This window comes from Camelus bactrianus, chromosome 18 (genome assembly GCF_048773025.1).
Source record: "Camelus bactrianus isolate YW-2024 breed Bactrian camel chromosome 18, ASM4877302v1, whole genome shotgun sequence".
In the NCBI taxonomy this organism is placed as follows: Eukaryota; Metazoa; Chordata; class Mammalia; order Artiodactyla; family Camelidae; genus Camelus; species Camelus bactrianus.
Genome location: NC_133556.1, coordinates 29,014,557 through 29,022,967, shown reverse-complemented (window position 1 = coordinate 29,022,967; position 8,411 = coordinate 29,014,557). Strand labels below are relative to the sequence as shown.

The 8,411-nt window shown below is 60.3% G+C and overlaps 2 protein-coding genes across 9 annotated transcripts in view; both read right to left on the bottom strand.

Annotated features, from left to right (window-relative positions):
* Positions 1-528: 528 nt before the first annotated feature.
* Positions 529-4,910, bottom strand: MRPL28 (mitochondrial ribosomal protein L28). 4 transcript variants are annotated; one of them, XM_045513678.2, is made up of 6 exons: positions 3,581-4,910; positions 2,972-3,269; positions 2,287-2,439; positions 1,788-1,952; positions 1,608-1,694; positions 529-946 (listed from the first exon to the last, which is right to left on the bottom strand). In XM_045513678.2, exons 2-6 carry the CDS (start codon positions 3,257-3,259, stop codon positions 839-841), a joined length of 801 nt encoding a protein of 266 aa, XP_045369634.1. In that variant the 5' UTR covers positions 3,260-3,269; positions 3,581-4,910; the 3' UTR covers positions 529-838. The 4 variants fall into 4 exon arrangements, with proteins under 4 accessions (XP_045369634.1, XP_010949199.1, XP_045369635.1 ...); XM_010950897.3 differs by having other exon boundaries at positions 1,788-1,922; XM_045513679.2 differs by having other exon boundaries at positions 3,528-3,621.
* A 148-nt stretch (positions 4,911-5,058) lies between these two features.
* Positions 5,059-8,411, bottom strand: part of PGAP6 (post-GPI attachment to proteins 6) — a 26,695-nt gene continuing 23,342 nt past the window's right edge. For all 5 annotated transcript variants that reach the window (XM_074346688.1, XM_010950895.3, XM_074346686.1 and 2 more), the window contains 7 exons: positions 7,929-8,019; positions 7,709-7,832; positions 7,212-7,348; positions 6,679-6,857; positions 6,462-6,608; positions 5,758-5,874; positions 5,059-5,452 (listed from right to left, as the gene is read on the bottom strand). In XM_074346688.1, the coding sequence (XP_074202789.1) occupies positions 5,156-5,452; positions 5,758-5,874; positions 6,462-6,608; positions 6,679-6,857; positions 7,212-7,348; positions 7,709-7,832; positions 7,929-8,019 (1,092 nt within the window). In that variant the 3' untranslated portion in view covers positions 5,059-5,155. The remainder of the gene's footprint in view (positions 5,453-5,757; positions 5,875-6,461; positions 6,609-6,678; positions 6,858-7,211; positions 7,349-7,708; positions 7,833-7,928; positions 8,020-8,411) is intronic.

The window sequence follows — 8,411 nt, the reverse complement described above, 5'->3', positions numbered from 1 at the left end:
GCTTTCAATGCTCAGGACTTCCAGATAAGGGTCAGCGAAGTGGGTCTTAGAGCAGGAAAGGCCTCAGGGTGCCTGGCCCAGCCTCCTGCTGGGAGTCACATCCCCACCTGGGTTCAGGTCCCCACAGGCCTTGTGATCCTGGCCTCCTTTTGAACTGTGATAGGGTGGGGCTGACAGAAGCTCCAGACTCAAGGCCTTCCGTGCAAGACACAGCCACCAGCAGCACCCTCGGAGGGCCCCTGCACCTCTCAGAGCTGGTGTGGGTGCCCGCCACCCCACAGGAGTGCTGGCATGAACACTGTCAAGCCACTCCCAGAGCCAGGCCGCAGCACCCAGCCTCTGTCTGGAGAATGTTCCAGACAGGTGGGGGCGGGGGGAGGCCCCATCCTGCTATAACACAGGATGCCTCCAACAACACTGGGTTCTCCCAAAGGACAGAAAAGCACAGAAACCTTGCATAGCTGGTTGCATCCCAAGTCTCTGGGGCAGGGTGAGCCCTGATCCTCCAAGCAAAGCAGCACACACACAGCCTGGCTCAGATTTTACTTACGCTGTCCCCCAAGGGTGGTGACCGGCCTCAGCAAGGCCTCCACTATGGGGGAAGGGGAGGAGACCACAGAGGCAGCGAGAGGGCCTCAGGCCTCTGGGGATCCTGAGACAAGAGGCCTCTTGGGGCCTCCACAAAGCCCATGCCACCCGGGAGCTGCGTGGCCAGCACACACAACAATGGGTTCACCCACTGCCCATGGTGGCCCCCGCCACTGCCCCAGGCTCTGTCCATTGTGTCAAAGGGGGTGGAGGTGCTGAGCCCAACTGTGAGGCCCAGGCCTCTGTGTGGTTACTGCCCACTGGCTCTCTTCTGCATCACTGCCGGCTCAGACAGGGCCTGCTGCTGAAGCTGCTCGATCAGCTCCTCCACGTAGACCTTGAACAGAGGGACGGGGTCCTACAGGGGGCAAGACAGGGTCACAGTGAGGCGCTCAGGGGAGGCTGGGAATCCAGTTGCTCTGGCCAAACACCAAGAGGAACTGGGCGTGACAGGCCCAGGCCTCACAGCCTGGGCCACAGGGTAAAGCAAGATTACTCACCATCCCTCAGCCCCTAGCCCAGAGGACAGTGGCCTGTCCGTGGGAGAGGGGCTACCTTCCCTTGGGGATACAGGGATCAGGCGCCAGCCCCCAGCTTCCCTGCCTTAGGGCCCCGTGGCTGCAGATAGAGCGAGCAGAGGGCAGGGGACCAGCAGCTTCTGGGCCATGAGTGAGCTCCCTGTCTCAGCAGCTACCACATGCTCCAGACTCTTCCAGGGGACAGACATAAAAAGGCTTCAACTGGGAAGACCCTGTAGAATGCTAGGGAGCCAAGTAAACCGACAGGGCCAAGCATCCAGCTCTTGTCCCTCTTTCTGTCCATGAAGCCAGCCAGAGCAGGCAGGAGAGGTCAGGACCTAGAGGGGAGGGATTGTGCCCCGCAGAACCCATAGTCCATGGCTCCTGCTGGGCAGGCTTATGCAGCAGTGCCCCTGGGTCTAGGCTCCCCTGGGGCTGGAGCTTGGCAGCTGTGTCCACTCCTGAGAGGGCAGGGCAGCTGGCACTCCCACACACTCTCACCTTCTCCTCTAGCAGCCTCTGCTTCTCCACAGCCTCATCGAGAGTCAGACCGACCCACTCAGCCTCCGCCTCCGGAATGACAAAGGCCTGTGCAAGCAGAGATGGGGCTCGTGGTGAGGCCAGGGGCAGCCGGCCGGTGGGGCCCACCAAGAAGCAGGAAGGACAGGCCCAAGTCCTTACCTTGTACTTGTCATAGATGGCCGCCCTCCTGTCAGGGTCGTCTGGGTGCAGCTGGGGATCCTGTTGGGCGAGCCGCAGAAGCATCCCTCGTTTCAGGTCCATCCCGAACTTGGAGCACAGGTCCTCCTTTGGGGTCTGGCAGGAGGCTCCACGTGAGGCCAGGTGCTGCAGGCAGGGCCCCATCCACCTGACCAGCCAGCCCCTCCAGCCTCCTCCCCAATAGGTGGCAGTCCCCAGGCCAGCCCAGTGGAGCACGTTAGACCAGGTGGGCAGCCCCAGTGCCCAGGCCAAAACAGAGGACGGTCTAAGAGCAGAAAAGGAGACGGCTGTGCTCCCTTGAGTCCCATGGGCAAGGTGGCTGTCCACAGCGAAGGATTCTCCCATGGGCAGAAAACTCCAGCTGGGGCTGCCCAGAAAGGGACACGGTCCTGTTTACATCTCACTGGTGACCCTCCACCTCAGACAGCAACATGCCCCAGCATGGTGGTGATCTGCTTGCCTTGAGGATGTAGAAGTCAAACCCATAGGCCTCATCGATGAGGTCCAGGGTGCGCATGGTCACGGTCACGGTGAACTTGGTGTCCAGGATCTCACTGTAGAGCTCGCGCTGGAACAGCTGTGGCTTCCACACCTTCTTCACCTTCTTGGAGAGCTGAGGGGGCAGCAGAGGCCTGGTGTGAGCTGCTGCTTCTCCCACAGACCTGAGCGGTGAATGGGGTACCTTCCTGAGACTTGGAATGTGGAGCTACATGGACCAGCCCCTACCTGGGGACCTGGCTGCCCACCCAGAGAACAGCTTCTCCCCAGACCTTGGCCAGGTTACTGGTGTGTATTCGAGACACACCACACACACAACCACAACTCCATGGTTCGGGGGTCATGAGAATTGGGGAAAGTATGGAGATCAAGCTGACAGGTAACAATAGACCTCACTCTCAACCTCTTTCAAGACTCAAGGCTCCTCCCCATCCTTACACTTGATCTGAGTGATCACTCTGTCTCAGATGCCCAGTGCCAGAACTGTGACCCCTTACTTCTGAGGATACTCAGATGGAGCTGCGTCCCCCACACACTAAGCCCCCTCTCCCCAGGGTCCCTTTTGCTCCCCAGGTACCTCCAGAGTCACGTGGAGCAGGGCAGCAAAAGCCGGGGAAGCACCGCTCAAGCCCATCCTGCTCACCTACCTTGTCGTTGTTGACATATCTGTGACCCAGAATCCAGCCCTCGCCGCCCCAGAGCCCTAGCTGGGACTCCGGAGGGTAGTGAATGGGAATGGGCACGTCCTCCAGGCGCTCCCGTTGCCCGTTCTTTGGGTTGATCTTGAACTTAGCCCCGTGTGGCCGGTAGTGCACGGGAGTGGGCGTCCGTTCCACCTCCAAGGAGCGCAAGTAATGCGAGGGAAGGCGGGAGCAGATGCCTTCACGCAAGCGGAGCTTCTTCCACAGGCCCACCGGGACCCTGTGCAAGGGCATCGCAGCGAGCCTTGGGGGAGGCAGGGGCCGGCGTCACCCGACGCCATGGGCCGTCTCGGGCCCCCCTCATCCTCTCCCGCCCCATTACCCCGCGCAGCTCCAACCTCCAGCCAGGTCCCTCCGCCATGGCTCCTTACCCCTGCACAGCCCCGTTGCCCACGCGGCCCCGACCCCCTGCCCCATCCCCCAGGGCAGCCCAGACCTCCGGCACAGTCTCCCTGGCCCGACCCCGTGAGCCTGCGCGGCTCCGACTACTCGGCCAGCTCACCCATGCAGTAGAGTGCCCTGGACCCCGACCCCCGATCAGGTCGCACTGCCTACCTCCTAGAGCTCAGTGCCCCGCCGGAACCGGAAGTCGCACCGCCGGGCACCTGGCCCTTCACCCGTCGCTGACTGGCTGCAAAGCCCGTCGGTCTACCCCGCACCACCCCCGGGCTCGCCCCGCCCCCTTTTCGGCCTTAGGGACTGTGGAAAATACCCTGCGGAGTCGGAAGCAGCTCCGGGCACCGTTGGCAAGTGCGGGCCGTTTCTCGCTAGCGGCAGCCCCAGGGGCGGGGTCTGTCATTCTTGCTCCCACTTCCCCTTCTCCCCAAAGGAGCGCAAATAGCAATGTAAAAACTTTTGCCTTGAAACATCACTGCAGAATATGAAATTCACCAATCACAGGGAAATCAGAGCTACAGAAAAATATGTCTTAAATGTCTTAAAAATTTTTACCCCTCAAAACACCCTATATAAATATTTCCCCTTTACAAGCCTAGAGGACACTCCGATGGCCAAGGGCTGGGTGACTGCGGGTGGGGGAAGCCTTCAGGGAGGTCACACCCTGGACAGAACCCTGTAGGGAAGATGCCGGGGCCAGGAGGTCGGAGGGCTGTGTGCCCCTCACACTGGGCGCAGCTTGCCATGGCCCCGCTCTGCATTCCTTATACAGACAGTAGCCCTCTGCAGTCATGCCTTAGCAAAGGGAGGGTACTGCTCCCTTGGCAGTTAGCAGCCCTTCCTCCACTTCCCCGACAGAGGAAGGAGAAAGACACTGCTGGGTCTCCAGGGGCCTCCTCCCCAAAGGTCCACCGTGGTTAGGCCAGTGCAGGGTGGCAGCCATCACCTCTCCTGGGAATAACACAAGAGAATCCTCCCCAGACAAGGGCCTAGGAATCCAGGGGGTGGGTGGGGCAGAGTTGGGATGAGGTGTGCCCTGTGGGCCCAGCACTCCCAGAGCAACTTGGGAGCCCCCTCCCCAGGAAGCTTATCTCAGAGGGCTGCAGCTCCAAAGCTGAGAGCCACAGGGAGTGAAGGGGGAGAGCTGCACAGCTAGAAGCCAGCCTCTCCATACCATTCACAGCAGCTAACCCTCACGTCCCCCCAGTGCCCTCAGCTCCCTGGTGAGCACAGTCACCCCTTCCCATGGTAAAAGCATCAGCAAGGGTATTCCCAAGCCAAGGCAGGTTGGCATTCAAGGAGCTAGGGATGGCACAGCTCCCAGCCTCAGTGGCAGCGGCCCATGGGAGGTGGGCTCAGGCCTCCTTTGCCCACCAGGGTCTCTCATATCACAGCCTCACAGGAGACTAGGGCAGTGGGGGAATCTTACTCCACATCTCCCTCCAACTGTCCCCAGGTCAGTAGAACAGGAGTCTGCCCCTGCACGGTACCTTTGGTCTCCAAGCAGCCAGGCCCAGGCCCCAGGGGCCACTGCAGATACCAGCTGGGCCCTGCAGAGGGACTGAGTCAGCTGGCAGCTAGTGGACACAAGGGAGTTGGGGGTGTGGTCCTCTCCTCGAGAGGAGAAAGCAAGAGGATGCACAGGGCAATTTTATTCTGTTGGAAATTGATGGGAACAGGGTCCTTCTCCCTTAGTCTTGCCCCTGACTGGAGAGATCACAGCTGTAGGCTGTGTCATGTCACTGTGTACAGCTCTTCCCGGTGGTTCTTACAGATCTCATAGTGGCAGGGGAGCTTCTGGGAGCAGGCCCAGGGATCAGTGTGTTGCTCACGTGGTGGCAGCAAGAACGCTGCGCTCCCTGCCAGCAGCATGTGCCAGATGCTATGGGTGTAATAATAGTTGTCGCTGGTCATCATGGAGGTGTAGATGGTGATGGCCATAGTGGCCATGGAGATGCCAGGCAGGAGGTAGAAGATCCAACGCTGCCAGGAGGTGGGGTAGCAGTGGCGCCGGCGTCCGCAGCGGTACACCTGGAGGAAACTACCACATGAGTGCTGGCACAGGGGCTGCAGCCACGGCTCCCAAGGGTTGTGGGCTGCTTGGAAGGGGCTCCGGGGCACAGAGACTTGGGCATGAAGCCACGCTGGGCCCCTGTGGGTGCCACGAGTAGCCCTCAGAGGATGTGGAAGACTCAGTCCCAGGACAAAGAACATGGCCAGAACGAGGGGCCATGTTCTCTCCTCCCAGAGTGAGGGTCTGTGGGGGGCCCACACTCTTATCCCAATTGCCAAGGGAGGGGGTCTGAGGGGACCACAGGCCTGCTCTAGCTCCTTACCCACATGGTGACCATGACCACGATGGCAAAGAGGCAAGGCCCCATTGTGTTCCAGACTGCCCTGCGGTCCATCTGCAAGGACATGGCGAAGACCAGAGTGCCCAGGAGGAACAGAACCTGGGCAAAACACAGGGATGGTCACAGGGTCACAGGAACCCTGGCCTGGCTCATCTTTGACAGCATGAGGGCCAGCAGGAGCAGGTAGTGGGGACACACTGGTCATCCTGCTGTCCCTCACTGCCCCCTGGGCACCTCTGCCTGCCCCCTTGGAGCTGCTGGCACAATTTGTCATGCTCTGCTAGCTGGAAGGGAGGTGCTTCTCCTCCAGCTCCTACATTGCGGGGATGCATTGGTCCCACTGGTCCATCCACAGGTGAATTTCTGAGGCAAGAACCTGGCCATGCAGGGCACCAGGGCATGCATCTCCATCAGCCAGATCCTACTTCAGCAGAAAAGCCCCCAAGGTGTCCTCAGCACCAGGGGCTCCAGGAGCACAGCTGGGGGCTTCTCAGGGAGTTCTGGCCTAGGGTCAGGGCTCCAGGCCTCCTCTCTGAATGGAGCCCTGGGAGAGAAAAAGGCCTCTCTTAACCCTGCCCACTAATGGTAACCGCCGAACCCTCTTTCTGGTCTCTCCCTTGACACGCTGCACATGAGGGCCTCTGCTCCCCTAGAGCCCAGCTCAGGGGTGTTAGGAGATCACTCACGTATTTCAAGGCTGCCTTCAGCCGCGCCATGCAGAGGATGGTGACCCAGATGGACACTCCAGAGCCCAGGAAATCACAGTACTGCAGGGTGTCATAGTTGAGGATACACAGCACCGCCTCTCCTGGCTGGTCACAAGCGTGGTAGAACTGCAGGGCCAGGTGGTCAGTGGCAGCCCAGACCCCCCACCTCCCCACAACAGGAGCAGGGCTGGCCTACCGTGGAGAAGAACATGGTGTAGGCATAGACGGAGGCCTCTACCAGGTGGGAGCGGTGCACGGAGACGGTGATTGGAGCCAAGAACAAGAGGTTGCTGAGGGTGAGCAAGAGGGTGGCTACCTTCTGCTGGGCCACAGTCTGGGCCGTGCTGTTGTCTGTGCAGCTCCACCCACGCCAGCCTATAAGCCAATGTGACACTGCATGGGGCTAAGCCCAGGCAACTGGGGCCAGGCTTGGCGGAGGGTCCTTCTGAACCTCAAGGTCTACCCTTCACCCAGGACCCTGTGGAGAAGCCTCTTCCTCAACCCAGAACAGGCTGGGACAAGGGGGAAAGACATGGGGTAGGTGTGGGCAGGTATATGGCAGGCATGGGCAAGTGAGGGTAGGTGTGGGCAGGGGAAGCCAAAGTCTGAAGGCAGTACCATCTGTGGGGGTGCCTCTCTATGCCTGCATGGGGGTTGGCGGGCACTGTAGGAGTGGTAAGGAGGCATCTGCCCTTGCTTTTTGGGGTATTCTCCAAACTTGTCCCTCACCTGCCTTGCAGCTACAGCCTGCATACAGGTAGCTGTGTGTGCGCAGCAGGAGGCACTGGCCATAGGGTCCGCAGTCATTCAGGCAAGGCACCAAGTACAAAGTGGTCTCCACAGGCACCAAGGCCTGCTCACACTCCCTGTGAGGAGGGGCCACAGGAAGGCTGGCTGCCCACCAGTGCTCCCAGCAGGGTCTTGGATATGTGAACCCAGAGTTGAGGCCCTTGGGATCTGAGCCCTGGAGGATAGCAACTGAGCACTGCCAAGGTCAAGACTCCCCCTCCCCACTCCCACTGCTGAAGGACCAATGTGTCTGGGACTGGGTCCTGGACCAGCCCCCCTCCTTGTATCCTGGCTCCCAGAGCTGCCGTGGAAGGGGCGGCCAGGTGGAAAAGGGGAACCTCTTGGAACTCCTGGCGTCACCCCCAAACTGGGACACTGGCAGTCCTGTCCATGGTCCTGAGCATAACCACTTGGCTGCCTACCCCAAGTTTACTTACTTAGGACTTTCAGGGCACACAAGCTGCAGGGAGAGGTACCAGTTGTCTGTCTCTGGGTAAGGAATAACAAGGGTGGTCTTGCGCGATGAGGCACTCAGAGACAGAGGGTAGCCCTGGAAGAAGGCTGCAGGGGAGTGGGAAGTCCCAGTCAGAGATGGCCAGAGGGCCTGCTGGCTCACTGGGCCAGACGCTGCCTGCCCGTGCCTGTGCCTGTCCATACCTGTGGTGCAGTTGAGCGAATCATTGAAGCTGAGGAAGGGCGAGGCGGCAGTCACACAGACCACCACCAAGGTGTTGTTGGCAATCGCGGTCTGAGAGGGAGGACGAGAAGGGTCAGCCCCCTGCTTCCTCCTCAACTTCACACTCCAGTGTCTGGGTGCTGTTCTCTGTGGCTCCCACAGGTTCAGGGCCCATCCAGGACCCTCGCCCTCTAGGCCTGGGACACCCAGCCTACGATCACCCCCTCCACCCTGTCTGCTCAGGCACAGTCCTGAGCCTGCCGACATGGACCTGCTGCTCCACAGACCAGGCTCCCCATTTCTCAGAAGGAGACTATTTTGGCCCAATGCCCACCAGGGTCACTTTGTTGCCTGAAAGGCTGCCCCGACCCAGTCTCCATGCCAAAGTCAGCACAGAAAGGTCTGAGCAGCATCACTCCACCCGGGGAGGTCTGAGCCCTGAACTTTGGGCCTTGGGCCCTGAT